Raw genomic sequence first — 14,823 nt, 5'->3', positions numbered from 1 at the left:
TGAAGGTTACCACAAACACAACATCAAGTTTCTTACGCACTCTGAATTGCTTGTCTTGATCGTCGTGATACTTTACGCTACGCTACGCTACGCCATGCAATGTAATTGTTTTCTCATTTCATTGCCAATGTCAGGTTTGCTCTCATCTCAACCTGTCATGAAGAGTTGTTAGATAAGTCGCCAGAGACAGAAAAAAGCGACGGAGTGCAAATTGCCACACTTCATCATTGTCGTAGTTGGTCGAATGCGTGGCTTCTGATCTTCAAATGACGCGGACAAGATGTAATGTAAGGGCAAAATTTCAAATCAGGAAGACCCATGACGATTACTAAGCATATTAGTCTTTGATAAGAAGGTATCTTAAAAATATATTTACCCTATTTTGGTCAACAGTACCTATTTGGATAGTTCCAAAAAAAGGCTCATTCAGTGCTTCGGAGTTACTCTCTTTTTTTTTTTTTGAAGAAAACGAATGTTTTTGCAAAGGAAATTCGTTAGACTGCTTATTTCCCAATATTATGGGCCAAGAATAACAATTTGACATTTTTTTTGGATTTTACATTTCAAGTCGAGATTTTGATTTAGATCAAAACTGACCATTGCTTTCTGAGGCTATAATTGAGTTAACTCAAGTAAAGAGAAATGGGCTTGATTGAATGGAATTGAAATTACTCATTTTCCCCCACCCCCGTCGTTGTGCAGTTGCGAAGTCGTCCTTGCAGTACCTAAGATTGGGTAACGATGTAATTAAAAGTTCACGTATACAAACATATCCTCTAACATGAACATGTGCATAACATTGGAAAGTCAGCATGAATTTGCTTTGAAAGCAATGGATTCGCCGTCTTGAGATTTTAGGATATTTTTACTACTGAATGGAGAGTCACAACGTAGGGAAAGATTGCTGTTCGGCTAGTCGAAGACCCTAGAAGCTTCAGATCGCGAGGTTTAAGCTAGTAAGATTTGACAACAGTATTTGTTTATACCACATTAAACTCAAACTGCGATATCCTTTTTCCAATTTCAAATCGACAGGTCTCATGGAATAGCCATCGCTTCAGTCTCTATTATTGTGATGAAGTAACAAATTGAAAGCTTGAAACTCGTGTAGGTAGAAGCTACAACATGAAATTTAAACTAAGATCAAGAGAAGATTGAATATAATTTTCGATACATGTCATACGATCTCGGAATGACTGTTTTATGCACAAATGGATGATTGTCTTTTCAATGCTAACCGGTGGGTTCATTATTAGCCAGAACTTCATTAGTACTTTCGTGCAAAACGACACGATCAAGAGACGGCATCCTTGGTCTGACATCTTGTTTGTATTTAATTTCTTTTGGTTAAAAAAAAACTCACCTTCAATTGTCATCACACAAGAAAGAGATTATCGGGAAAATGGCCGTCAAAAGTCCAGCATGATTCGTCTCCCTTCGTTCCATCGGCATCACAAAATCAGTTGGTTTGGTGTCGCTGAAGTGGAAACATCTCTCGTCTCAACATGGCGAGCAAATAATAGCTCAATTACTTCATACCAGAGCTTCGTGTCATTGTTTTGATTTCGCACGCGGAATCCCCCCCATCACCTTGAGATTTGATTTGTCTCTCGTGAACTTGCGGCGAATCGAAATCGTCTTGAATTGGCCAGTGAGATCATCTCACGCACCGTTCCTCCATCTCATGGTCGAACGGCAATGAATGGGGACACACAGAGATTGTCGAGCAATTACATTAATTGTCACCTTTTTCCCGGCGATCATGGCTTTGCTGGCACGTCGTCTGGTAAGTGGGCCTTTATCAAATGATATCAGACCTGTTTGGTTGACTTAATTCATTATCAACCTTGACCTCTTGCTCTCTTTCTAGAACAAAACCCTCACCAGGAGCTTGGGCATCTGGATGCTTTTTCTGCTAGGTACAGAGCTGACAAAATCCAGCTAGCTGTTCGTAGTTCGAATTGCTTGACAGACGTCTCACTGATGTCTCGTTTATCATTTGTTTTCGACAGCTTCCATCCAAGGCAAGTCCGGCAAAGTGAGGTGCCTTAAAGGCAAGGTGGTCAAGGAGGAATTGATCTATCCGTGGACGGAGAAAAAGTGCGACCACATCTATGAGGACGTGTGCGAATTCGAGTACAAAAAACGTAAGCGATGCACCCCGCAGATTTTGAGATTTTGAGTGGGAACACTAGCGATTCTATCTACTAGATCGCTGAATAATGGCAATCATAAAACAAGCATGTCCACGATGAATTTTCAGAGCCTGACATTCGTTACGAGCAGGAGTGCAGCATTGAGTACATCGACAAATGTACCACCGATGTGAAGAAAATCCCCAAGGAGCATTGCACGAGTGTCCAAGAGAAGCAGTGCAAAATCGAATACGATACCATCCACGAGACTAAATACAAGCAGAAGTGCTGGAAGGAAAACGAACAGAAATGTCACACCGTGTACAAAAAGAAATGTCAAAATAGGTGAGCAGATCTGCTAACCACGAAACGGTTCTTTATGAACATTGTGGATCTTGATTGGAAATAAATCCTGTGGGACGTCTTCTTTCTCTTTGCTTTGAAGCTATGATGAGGTTCCCGATCACGTCTGTAACACGGTTTATGAAGAGAAATGCGAAGACAAGCACGAAACCAAGTACGAAACCATTTATGAGAGCCAATGCCACACGGAATACGAGATGAAGTGTGAGGAAACCTACGAAGCTCATATACCCGACAAAAAGAACCCCGATTACTCATCTTCATCCTCTTCGTCTTCAACTTTTCCCAATTTCGGAAACGAACGTGAGTAAATAACCCGTTGATCCGAGGTTGCATTGGTCTTTACTGAAACCTTTTAATTGTCATTCATGTTAAAGGTCCGTCGGGTTCGTCGGGAAATTCAGCGACAAGCTTCAGTTTGGGAGGCCTTATGCAAACGTTTACGAATTCTCTCACCAGACCCTTTGCCAACGGCTTTTCGAATGGTTTTGGTTTTGGACGGAACAGGAGGAAAGACAAGAAGCTGAACAAGACGAATCATGGGGAGAGATCCCGAAAAAGGTCAAAAGATCGACAACAAAAACGACCATCTCAAGGCAGAGAGAAGAGATCGTTCTCGAACCTTAAGCCTCTGTTCAAGGCTAGTCCAGAGGATCCCTTGGAAGTGCTGGAAAATAGCACTTCCGTGGAAGTGGGTGCCATGGCAGCAAGAATGGATCTAGGGCGGAAAAGGGACAGAAAACCGAACCTCAGAAAAGTCCTCAGGCGTAAGCGACCACGACGAAGGAAACCCCAATTTGAACGGAATCGATCCGTACTAAAAGATGGCCGAGGAAAAGTTTCAGCCAAGGAAGGCGAGAAATTCAAGGGAAACCCCCAGGATTCCTTGAGACGTTGGGAAGATCAGGGTTACAAGGCTCCCAAATGCAAAAGCGTTCCCAAGAAGACTTGCCAACAAGTAACATTGATTGACGCCACACAAACAAAGGCGTCTAACGGAACAACTAATTTTTGAACAAGCATCTTCATTTTCAGGTCCCCAAGGAGGTGCCCAAAGAATACTCATCGAAAAAATGCCGTCAAGTACCCAAGGAAACTTGCCGGGAAACGTACAAGCAGATCAAGAAGCAGGAGTGCAAACAGGTTCCACAACAAAAGTGTCGGAAGGTTCAGAAGCGCAAATGTCGAGACGTGCCTCGGCAAGTACCCAAGAAGATCCCCCGGCAAAAATGCTGGACGGTGCCAAGAAGGAAATGCCATACCACTTACGATCAGAAGAAGAAGGAGACTTGCAAACAAGTAAAGAGAGATAGAGAGAGAGATTGATTGGACAAGCTAGCCTGTTTTCTGCCCAAACTCATGTTTTCCCCCTTTCCGCTAGATCCCACTGAAAAGATGTGCCAAGGTGCCAAAAGCGTACGAAATCGAGGTTCCGGTGAAAAAATGCAAGAAAGTCCCCAAAGAGGTGTGCTATGAAGTGGGGGTGGGGAAACCCAAACGTATTCCTCATTTCAGCCCAACCACGCTCTGTCGAATCTCCAGACGTTAAACCAAACCAAAGACAAGACAACGCTCAAACACTGATACTTTTTTGGGTGGCAACAGGTCGTGAACATTTCAACCCAAATGAATTTTTATTAGAAATTTTGATTATCAATAAAGAAGAGAATACTGACAAAGACATACTCGGTGGTGGATTCTGTTGTTCAATGGTACCTACAATTGAATTGAAGAACAAAACGAATGTACTCTAAGTTTTGAGTGGGCTCAAGTCAGGGAGAAAGGACATTTCAAAGGTCAAACTCAAGTTGCGCTTCAGTGGCTCCAAAAGCAGCCACAATAAATGGCTTGGTATTACGGGGGAAAGGGAGGGCGTACTAAGAGTTTACAAATTGATCAGCTACATATCATAATGAGAATGTCATGTGCCAGAAATTATTTCCATCCCGTCACCAGTTCACTTTTGGGCGCCATTCACAATCGGATGATGGTGATGAATTGGGTGGTTATGATGCGGGTGATGGTGATGATGAGCTCCAGGGTGTCCATTAGGTCCCGTCACCCACCCATAGTAGCTCCCCGTGTTCCCGTTCAAATGTTGCCCATGGGCGCCGACTCCGGCCATGAAGTTGCTGTTAATATGATGATGGTGATGATGGGGCGGCTGTTGTAACGAATAATAGGCGGAGGTTGCGTGAGGCGGCAAGGCCTTCATGTGTGCGGCAGAGCCCCCTGGTGGTGGTGGTGGTGGTGGTGGTGGCGGCACATTCACTCCGGTTTGACTATTGGCGTAGGCTGCCGCGGCTGAGGAGAGCTTGGGTGGAATGATTGAGCCTGCTGGGCCAAAGTGGCCGACTGCCTCGCGTTTACGCCCATTGGCGCTTGCAGCGTGATTGGATGGGTTGAGACCTCCGTGAGGACCGCTGTTCCCGGAAGAGGAGGAGTTGGGGCCAGAGCTCCCCGTGGAGCAAGTGAAACATCCGGGCCCCGCTCGCTCCGCAGCCTGCAATCAAGAATAGAAGAACGATCTGGTTAGACACGAGCGCGAGTAAAGTCCCAAGGAAGGGAGGAAGGAGGGAGCCCATCGGTCAGTCGGTCATCCTCCCCCAACTGATTCGACACACGCGCGGGTTGGGAATCATGCAGAGAAAGTGAAAGAGGAAAAGGGGATGGTTCAATCCATGCAATAGGGCTCAAGTTTGTACACAAGCTAAGATAGACATGAAGGCATAAATCACATATGTACGATATGGAGAGAGAGGGAGAAAGACATCTAGTTGAGGCAAGTCAATTGTGGTTGATCGGAGTGTCCGCGTTGAGGAATGGGGTTTCCAACAGTCCATCCACGGCCAGATTCCTATAGTCACTTGTCCTTGTTCACAGGGCACAGGTATTAAAACATCTAGAATCGTCTAAAACACTGAGAACACATGAGAGATGGTACACAGAAAGATGTTAATACATATATGGCGGGACACCTTACAACATGAACATTTAGAGTACTCGTTGAATCGCAAGGTCTTCAAAATTCTGAAGCACAATATTCTTTGGGAAACGAAATCACATTTACAAGCAAGTCGTTTTACCTAAGATTGGTTGATTTTTTGATCCACTTGATGTTTTTGGAAGGAATGAGTTCTTGGAAAATTATAAACTAAGCTCACACATGTTTTAGTCGCTACCGAGGGAACAGCGAAGCATGCACTTACCAAGCTGTCTATCATTATCTCTATTGTTATCCATCTGTCACTAGTCGCCTACCTACTCTCCGCATCCCCCCCTTGGCAAAATCTGCAAAAGATAAACTTCCATCTTTTTTCAATGTAAATGAGGCCGCATGGCCACCGTCCATTTGTGGTAGGAAAAGCTATTTTGTTAACTTGGTCTGATGCTGTCTCCCATGATAGTTATTTTATATGTGTCATGCAGTGCTAAATGTTTGTTCTTGCTTATATGTTCGAAAGGTTTCATCGTCAGATCCACATCCAAGCCAAATGAAGAAACGTGTGCGGTAGTTGAAAATGACAAGAGACTGGAGGTGGCTGATCTGAGCCAAGGGTGCGAATAAGCAATTTCTAAACAAGTTTTTTAAAACTTTTTTAGTCTTCAGAAAGAGCTCAAATTTAGTTGACCTAACACTGAGACTCCTCCTGATGTTAGATCTGAACTCAGTGGACAAACATTCGTGTGCATCATCGCCTTTGCGGAACGAGTTAGTCAAATTGTTGAAGTACTATACGAGTATGTAGAGATTGGAAAAGGTACGGAACACATCGGAGAGCAGCCCACTTCCATGGGCTGCTCCCAAATTGAGATGCAATCAGGTGACAAGGAGAACTGATCTAGAACGGAAACCAAACAGAGTCGTGGCAAATATAGGAAAGACCTACTCCAATTAGGCCCAAGGGCTTTCGAAACACTGGACTCGAGTCCGTGGGGAGTAATTCCAATCGCCACGGGGGCTAAAACAGTGTCAGAGCGACAAAGAGAGAGAGAAAGAAAGAAAAAAGAAACATCATTAGACCGCGATCTAATTCCTTTGCCAGTTGTTATTTCCAAACTCTCTAAGTAGGTACTTTTTTGAGTCTCTCTTGACGTGACGGTCTATCCGATCAAACATACTACATATCAGGGGCAATAGGGCAATAGGGACTTGGTACGAAAAGCATCTTTTGGGCTCAACACATTTACAGCACAATGTGTAATACTATCCAAAAGCATATTTCTGCGATATGCCAATGAGGCAGTAAGTTGAGCTTTTTTTTCTTTCGTTTTACAGCAGCAGGCAAATCTCAAGCCATATGTCCGCATTTTTTTAACTTGACCCCACAATGGGTTTCAGGTTTTTAGGTTGCTCTTATTGGGAGATTTCCTATTGAACTAAAATGGGTAGCTTGAATTCAAAGACTTCGAAAATTTCACATGACTATGGCATGTCTAAAAAAAAGTCAGGGACCTAAAGTAAAAACTAGTCAACTTTCGAACCTTTCAAACTTTCAAAGATGCCAAATTCTAGTTCTGAATGATTATTTTCTGATTCGGATCTCAGCATTAGCTTGACAGGCGAAATTTATTGAGTAGGGTGTAGTTGATGACCATAATCAAATTGGCCTTCACTTGAAGAGTTTTTTTCGTTTAGCAGGCATTTCAATCACCAGTACGGCAACAATTCGTTCAGGGATGTCAAACTGGCTATTTGACAAGCAAAGTACTTGTCTCAGACCTTCCCATGAAAACACCCACCTCATACATCCTTTGGCAAACCTGGGGCTAGGATGACAATGAAGACCAAAAGACCGGCGCACATCAATAATGATCCCACGCTTTAGTACTAATTTCGCATTAGTCGGCTAACCAGCTAGTCCCTCTAATATGTCTTTCTAACATCGACCTAGCACATGGATCAGTACATACAGACACACATATCTTCACAGCTAGTTATTGAACATTGAAAGAACACCTAGACAAACATTCATGGGCGAATCGTCCGGGACAGAGACACATTGATAGATGGAAGGATGGTTATATATTGATGGATGATTGGGTGGTTGTGGTTGTGGTGGTGCTACAACAACATCAACAACAACGGACCGTCCCATCCAAACTTACCCCACAACGCCTCAACACAAACACGGTCCCATAGGGTGGCCTGAATGGTTGGGCGTGAGTTACACAACAGATTAGTCACGAATGAGCAGCACAAAAGAGAGAGAGAGAAAAGAAACAGGTAGATCAAGACATCATGGAGAGGATTAGTTTGAGGATCAGTAACTATGGACAGGGTTAATGATGGGAAGTCACCTAAATCACTGACAAGTCAAAGGTTTGAAGATTACCGTCGCTATGACACCATGGCCAACCCCCCAAAGCTATGTCTTACCTTAAATGGGTCTTCCTCATGAATTGTTGGATCTTTTTGGCCGCTTGATGTTGTCGTCTCTGAGAATAGGTCCTTCTACATACAAAGGCAGACATAATGATCATGATGAAGGTTGGAGCTAGCAGGGTAGGCAGTGAAGAAGGACAAAATGCATCTCAAATAACTTACTTTAATCCACTTGATGGTGTGGATTCTCGACTACCTCGAGGCCTGTCCCGATGCTCTTTGTAAGTCCGATAGTAATTTTGAATGCAGGTGGCAGCCTCTTGGGACTTCTTGAACCGCTTGTGCTCGCAGTAGATGCGATACTTGTTCTGTATCACCGTGGCTGCCTTGGCCATTTGCTTCCAATACAGATACTAGACAAAGAATTACAAATCCACATTTAAGTACAAATGTCAATCGCTTCCTTGACCTGCATCCGTCCTACTTGTTTGTAGCGTCTATAGTAATTCTGAATGACAACGGCCGCCTTGGCTTCCTTCTCCTGATACTCGGATTCCATCTTTCGGCCTTTGTAGGATCGATAGGCTTTTTGAATGATTTGTGCAGCTTCATACAGCTCTCTTTGTTCCTGATCTGAGAGAGTTAGGTTGCTCAAATCCTTCTCACATTTCGCGGAAGCCTGCAAAAAGTCGAGTGATTTAGTTATTTTGCGGGTAAGAAACCCGACCGAGTCGCAAAGCCAATGCAGATCCCACCATAAGAAACTCTTGCAGATCCGCCGTGGTACAGGGTGGGGAGATGAAGTCCACTGAGAAAGAGCGGGACCCGCAGGGTGACGGTGACTCAAATGTATAGGAGGCGGGGCTTTGTAGACAAGATGAATTGGGCGACAGACTGGAGTTGGGTGTGAAGTTCTCCCGGTAGCTACAAGTCTCCTCAAAGTTAAAGTCGAATTCCACATCCAAATCATCGCACATTGATTCAACTCCCAGATCATCGGATTGCGAGTTATCCTGAATGGAAGTACCTTCGCCGGCCTGCGGACTTGGATAACAGATCAACATGGGCTCTGATTCGCTCTCATTCTAAAATGGATTGGAAACAATTGTCATGTAGATGAAGGACGAACAAGACAATGAGTGCCAGTGGTGAGAGAGAGAGAGTCTCACTCTCTTATTCTGAACCCCTAATACGTACCTTGATGCGATCTGGCATAGCGGCAATGAATTGCTCGGCCAGGGTCAAGACTCTCTGGTCTTCCACTTCATCCAAATGATTCGTGGTGGGGAGCGGCTTCTCGGGAGTAGGTTCTTTGAACACGCTATCGCGTTTCTTCTTGCTTTTTTCCTCTTGGTCTTCATCTGAGAGACCCTCTACATCGATGATTGGCGACCGGGGGTTCTCTTGCGAGGGCTTTTGAAAGACCTTGTCCGAACTAGCATTTCGTCTTAAGTAAAAAGAGCTTCTGGAAGATCACGAGAGAGCCCATGTGTTAAGGAAACTTTCGTCAACAAACCTTTAAGTATACCACAAAGCGCATCATCTTACTTGGCAGCAGTTTTGGCATCTTTCTTGTCCAAGAATGGTCGGCTGAAACCGTCACCCTGATGCATGTTAATGCCCGAGTCAAACGAGGATCGTTTGGAGAGCCTGCGACGAGGATGCAAGACCCCAGTCGAAGTTGGAAAGTCCACGTTCACCGTCAAAGGCTGCTGCATTGACGGCGAGACTGATCGAAAACTTCTGGCCAATGAGGCAGGAGAGGTAGAGCGGATCTTCCGAAGGGAAGTCAACCCACCGGAAGGGTCCGGATGCGTTTCATCGAGCTTTTTGCTGCAAATGGAATGAGAGATGTCGCGGAACGTACAAATACGGAATCACTACTTATCAAGCTTGCGTACCTGGAGACACTTGAGGGCTTTGCAAACTCGTCAGTTTTGCCACTAGGTTCAGATAAGTGGCGGATGCGCTCAAATTTTTCCAATTGGGAACAGAGGCAGTCGTAAGGAGCAGCTAGATCGAAACATGACTCCCCATCGTAGTTCAAAACTTTCAAGGCCAATGGGTTCCAATGATAGAGCAACAACGCCGTTTCCTCTTTCCCGTTCAGACAGGCTCTCATCTGGAACATTCTTGAACTTTTCAATCCATTATCTAGCTAGCCACTCGGCTGGATGCATGTCTGACTAACCAAAGGCGTAAATCCTTCTTGATCTTGGGCTAGAGCATTAATTTCTTTACTTAACAAAGCGTATGGGTTTTCATCCGACCATTGAAGAAGCGAGCAGGTGAGTCTGAAATAACAAGGAACATATTGCAGTGTTCCATACAATGATGGAATAAGAAAATGCCTTAGGGCCTACTTTGTGTAGCCAAGGGCCGCTGTGATGTGAAGGAGCGTGTTCTGTTCCTCTTTGTTGGGCTTGTCGGAATTGAACGAGATCTGGGAGGCGGTCTCGTCATCTTGGCTCCAAAACGGAGAGGGGCTCTTCAGGTTCACAAAGTTCGGGGTCTCGGATTTAGACTTCCAAGAATTAGCAGGGCCCCGCTTTTCGACTTTGGTGGCTGACGCCAGACTTTGTACTATTGACACCAGGGAGTTTTCCATCACATTTATCTTTTCCTTTGTCAAAGAATGAAGTGAAAGTTATAGCATGTGTTCTTCCACTTGCCCGTTTGATAGAGATACAATAATTGTCTGTTCCTTACCATTTTCAGATGATTTGACTGCGCATTGCCAGCACCATTGGTTTCTTCTTCTGTCATGGCGTTCACAATAGATTCCAATTTCTTCCATAAGTTAAACTTTAAAATTCTCTCAACGTGGTAGGATAAATTCTTCTCTTCGTCGTGGGCAATGGCCACATTATTCTTTATCATAAATACGGATTTCTCTCTCTTCATAAAATCGTTTTCCAAATTTTTGATCAACGTAGAGTCGGTACTTGGTTTCGTAGGGGAGTGGCCGCCTTCTAAAGAAGAAGACCCACTCATTATGGCGGGGGAGCACTGGTTGATCTCGGCATCCATAACAATGGATGCAAACGGGGGAAGAAGGCGAAGTGTCTCATCTTGAGCAACAGGTTTGTACTCAAATATCACAGGGGAGCTGATTTTTTGACCCTCTTGGGCCACCTCCAATTGCGCCTCTCCAACCTTGTGAGCTGGAAAGGAGCATTGCACACATAGCCATGATTAGGCTGAATCCAAAAGATTTACAGCTTTGGAAGGAGATGGAGTAAGGCCAGGATGTACATTATTCCTTACCTGGGGCGTAGCAGCGAAGGACCCCATTTTGTACCAGAGAGGTTGGAACCGGCACATCATCGAATAGGATCTGATATCCGGAGCTGGCCGTGTGATGCCATGGACCGGTGACTAGAATCTTGATACCGCCCTAGAAATAATAAGCCGCCTCTGGGTCAGCCGTGCGCACAGCGCTCAAAATGGCGAGATGAATCCCTCCCGCCGAAAAAGTAGGGCTGGTACATTCGTTCTCATGGGAGAAAATTGCCACGAGGCTCGAGCAAGTAGAAGTAATGATCATACCGAAGAGAAAGAGGAACAGGAGGAACAATGCACAACTGAACTATGGTACAAGCTTAATTGCCAATGAGGTTGTCAAAATAAATAAAAGTAGTAGTAATAATACTGCTACTGATAAAGATAGTATTGAGTATGATGGTGATGATGACACTAATTGATGATCAATATCCAATGATTCTGGAAGGCAATACTGGAAATACTAATACAACCGATGATTGTCATGGAGAGTCTGATAAGAGCAGCCAGAGATAGTATTGAAAGCTAGAGAAGTAGGATCATCAAGCATCGAAGAGGTATTGTTTACAAATGGGCAGAGATCATGACATCCTTCAACTTTTCGTCCTTCACGAAGAAGGAGAAAACTTAACGCTTGAAAAGTGTTGTTTCTCAATGTTAGTGCAAATATATGTAGAAGTCAGTGTTTTGAAATTGGTGCGAAAATGGTGTGTGTCAAGTGTTCATGAGTGACGAATTTGCCATTTGAGTGGTATATAAAATGTCAATCTTAGGTGTCTTTGAGATGGTTCTGTACAGGTGTGTTTCGTATTTGTTGTTAAGATACGCGGCAAAATGACCAAAAAAAAGGGATTGATAATCAAGTAGAAAATCTAATAAAGAGAGATTTGATCAACTGGAGAGAAAATATTGCGTTTGAAGCGATCCTACAAATTTGAGGAGACGCCACTTGTAGTTTTGAAGGATTGGCTTTGAGTTTCGTCACCATCAGGTTGTGAAACGAAAATGCCAGAAACAAACAGATCAGCTTTCGCACTTTCAGCGAAGCAAAGCTCTCTGTGGTATAAGTTAATGCCGTTAGTGCAAAGTGGTCGTCTCCCTCATTTGGCGAACACGTGTCAGTGCATGTACTTACGTCTGGCCACGCCCATTCGGGACTGTAGTCCGTAATTTGAACCAATTCTCTATTGCCAGCGTGGTTGAGTAATCCACCGTTCTTGTGGTGGGCAGCATTTCCACCGGACACACTGCTTAGCATTGGTCCAGGTAGATGTTGAGAAAGCATAGCGGAGCCCCCGGGGGGAGACCCGGCCATCGCGTTCGGATGATTAGCAACCGATCCGGATGGCCCCATGCTGCTTCCATGGGCGTGAGTATAATGAGACGGGTTACCGTCCAAGTCTGAGAATTCGTCCAGCATGTTGAAGGGGTCCAAGGACACATCAAAGCCCGCGGCCGACGGGTTGACTACATCATGCTCAATGAACTCCATTGGATTTAAATCCACTGGGTGGTGATTCGAGTGATGTCCATGAGAGTGCAACCCGTGTGGGTTGCTTCCATGGGAATGACTAACGGGGCCATGATGACCCGCCACCAGGTTTTGAGGGTGAGCCTTTTGTTGGTATGATGAGGGCATGTTGGCCTGAAGGGTACGCGAGATGTCGTCATTATCCAGGGGCTCGTGATGGAAGCTATAAGGAGGAGGAGGAGAAGAAAGATATCATAGCTTGGAACTCTTTACTTTGTGTGGGACGAGATTTGGCTTGAATTTGAGCGTACTTAATTTCTGACTTGCTGTCCATCTCTGGGAAGGCCGATTTGAAATCTAGGAGCGGGGTGTTCCCAGAGGGCATGGTGGTCTCTTTGGGATTTCCCTCGGTATTGCGATTGGCGCCGCGAGAGTCACCATGAGCCGAATCGGACTCGCCACCAGCAGAGAGGAGCGTGTCCGTGACAGAGTAGGGCTCATAGTTGCCATTGTTCTCCAAAGCAAAGTCTGACAGGTTGTTCAGAGACCTTAATGCCGAGCTCACAGATGTGGTTGCGCTGGGTGAGTTTCGCGATGATCCATGGCTGTCCACCGAATCGGATTGATTACTTGAAACGGCTTGTTCGGGGTGCTGATGGGCGTGGAGATTTGTCATGCCGGTTGAATGATGTTGATGAGGATTGGGATGGGCAGGGTGTTGTGGGAGATAGGGCTGGTTGTGGTGGTTCTGATTATTTAGAATCAGCAGACCATTGTTGGTTTGAATTTGAGATACTGACAACACCAAATGCGAGGGGTTCATTGGCTGTAAAAAATGAGGTTAAGATGAAGGGCATCTAATCCCTGGAGGTTATAGACCATAGGCAGGTCAGGTACCTGGTTTTGCGGGGATGGGGTTCCGGGGCTTTGCCGACTGTCCACATTACCAGTGGTCGAGGACACTTGCGAATACGAGGATGGCCCATTGCCCTGAGAGGGATGACTCCCATAGTACCGATCATTGGCCTTGAAAAACTGTGAAATCCAAAAGAGAGAGAGAGAGAGAGAGATTAATAGGTTGAGTGAGTGGGACAAGATGATGACATGAGTGCGCTTTCCACGGAGTAATTGACTTATTGCCCGTGATTGATTACCTGGTTACCCTCAAGGCGTTGCTGTTGCATGCGTTGTTGCATGAGCATTCTGCGGTGGTGTGTGGATCTGGAAGAGGGAGCCCGACCCCCTGTGCCGGGTCCACCTCCACTGGCGTGTCCTGTTGTTCCCGAGGTCGTATGGGCCTCACTCTTTGTGGCCTGCACCTTGCGGACATGCCCGCACGACTTCTCTGGATTCGTGGAGTCTGGACAACCGCACTCCAGCTGCTTGTTGAGCGCCGCGGTCCTAGCAGCCCGTTGTTTTTCCATCAATTGCGTCACAATGGCCTCCACCGTCTCGGCAGTCTGCAAAATCCAAACGAAAGTGACGAAGCAATTAGCAAACTTCGCAGGGGCATACTTCTGTTCGCAAGAGGGTACTTACGGAGATCTCCAGTTCATTGTTGAGATCTGGTTCCTCCTCACTAAAAACTGGAACACGGGAGAAAAAGGAGACTCAATGAGAGCATTTCGGAAAGAATGACAATTCCCTGTCCTTGTAAAAAATAAAAGGGATCGCTGGCTCTCCCAATTCATTCGCTAAATGGAATCCAGCAATGTAGGAGGATCCATGTCCTCATTCTACCCGTCCCGTTGAGCCATTTCCGCCAATTATCACTCTCCAACAAAGGCCAACCCATACCCGTTTCTGTCGCCCAGAATCATGGCTACACTTCCAAGCTCATTGATACCTCGTTGAGTGGCAGACTCTGCCTGGACGCGAGGACGAGGATTCGAGAGGGACCCCAAATTGCACCTCGTGATGGGACATTTAATTTTGATGGGTCTTCAGCCTCGCGGTGGTCTCTTCCCTCCTAGCTCAGCGGCAATGAATGAGCTCCCCTTTTCTACCTTTTTTGACGACCCTGGGAATCTCAACTACCAGGACCGCGACTATTCCGAGAAGGACATACATGGGGCCATGCCTGGGGTCATGCATGGGCCCAGGTGCATATTTTAGGCTCCGTCAAGACTTAAGCTGACTGTTGCCTGCCGCCGGCAAGCGTGTGACTCATCAACAAATAGTACAAAAAACTGCCAAAGTTTGGCTCCATTTCTCAGTCAAGTTGATTCGATCATGGTTTCAAGTGG

At 45.4% G+C, this 14,823-nt stretch overlaps 2 protein-coding genes across 6 annotated transcripts in view; one reads left to right on the top strand and one right to left on the bottom strand.

Moving 5' to 3' along the window:
• Positions 1–1,559: 1,559 nt before the first annotated feature.
• On the top strand, positions 1,560–4,089 carry LOC131882546 (axoneme-associated protein mst101(2)-like). The gene is made up of 8 exons (XM_059229727.1): positions 1,560–1,786; positions 1,871–1,919; positions 2,013–2,147; positions 2,264–2,480; positions 2,581–2,801; positions 2,876–3,456; positions 3,534–3,797; positions 3,880–4,089. Exons 1-8 carry the CDS (start codon positions 1,703–1,705, stop codon positions 4,045–4,047), a joined length of 1,719 nt encoding a protein of 572 aa, XP_059085710.1. The 5' UTR covers positions 1,560–1,702; the 3' UTR covers positions 4,048–4,089.
• LOC131882543 (calmodulin-binding transcription activator 1-like) overlaps positions 4,077–14,823 on the bottom strand; it is a 64,635-nt gene continuing 53,888 nt past the window's right edge. For 3 of the 5 annotated variants that reach the window (XM_059229724.1, XM_059229719.1, XM_059229721.1), the window contains 19 exons: positions 14,117–14,163; positions 13,732–14,037; positions 13,475–13,612; positions 12,889–13,403; positions 12,242–12,800; positions 11,092–11,221; positions 10,534–10,988; positions 10,188–10,447; positions 10,016–10,118; positions 9,726–9,946; positions 9,373–9,657; positions 9,022–9,289; positions 8,580–8,909; positions 8,309–8,503; positions 8,047–8,237; positions 7,879–7,953; positions 7,608–7,647; positions 6,389–6,460; positions 4,077–5,001 (listed from right to left, as the gene is read on the bottom strand). In XM_059229724.1, the coding sequence (XP_059085707.1) occupies positions 4,456–5,001; positions 6,389–6,460; positions 7,608–7,647; positions 7,879–7,953; positions 8,047–8,237; positions 8,309–8,503; positions 8,580–8,909; positions 9,022–9,289; positions 9,373–9,657; positions 9,726–9,946; positions 10,016–10,118; positions 10,188–10,447; positions 10,534–10,988; positions 11,092–11,221; positions 12,242–12,800; positions 12,889–13,403; positions 13,475–13,612; positions 13,732–14,037; positions 14,117–14,163 (4,736 nt within the window). In that variant the 3' untranslated portion in view covers positions 4,077–4,455. The remainder of the gene's footprint in view (positions 5,002–6,388; positions 6,461–7,607; positions 7,648–7,878; positions 7,954–8,046; positions 8,238–8,308; positions 8,504–8,579; positions 8,910–9,021; positions 9,290–9,372; positions 9,658–9,725; positions 9,947–10,015; positions 10,119–10,187; positions 10,448–10,533; positions 10,989–11,091; positions 11,222–12,241; positions 12,801–12,888; positions 13,404–13,474; positions 13,613–13,731; positions 14,038–14,116; positions 14,164–14,823) is intronic. The other 2 variants (XM_059229722.1, XM_059229723.1) reach the window with 2 other exon arrangements.

The sequence above is a fragment of the Tigriopus californicus genome, chromosome 6 (genome assembly GCF_007210705.1).
Source record: "Tigriopus californicus strain San Diego chromosome 6, Tcal_SD_v2.1, whole genome shotgun sequence".
Lineage (NCBI taxonomy): Eukaryota > Metazoa > Arthropoda > Copepoda > Harpacticoida > Harpacticidae > Tigriopus > Tigriopus californicus.
This window is presented reverse-complemented; position numbering and strand designations above follow the sequence as displayed.

What these genes read in the sequence shown, in the direction of transcription:
- LOC131882546 (XM_059229727.1), top strand. Translation starts at nt 1,703, where the DNA reads ATGGGGACACACAGAGATTGTCGAGCAATTACATTAATTGTCACCTTT. An exon ending in CTTTGCTGGCACGTCGTCTG is followed by an intron (nt 1,787 to 1,870) that starts GTAAGTGGGCCT and finishes CTCTCTTTCTAG; the next exon opens with AACAAAACCCTCACCAGGAG. An exon ending in CTGGATGCTTTTTCTGCTAG is followed by an intron (nt 1,920 to 2,012) that starts GTACAGAGCTGA and finishes TGTTTTCGACAG; the next exon opens with CTTCCATCCAAGGCAAGTCC.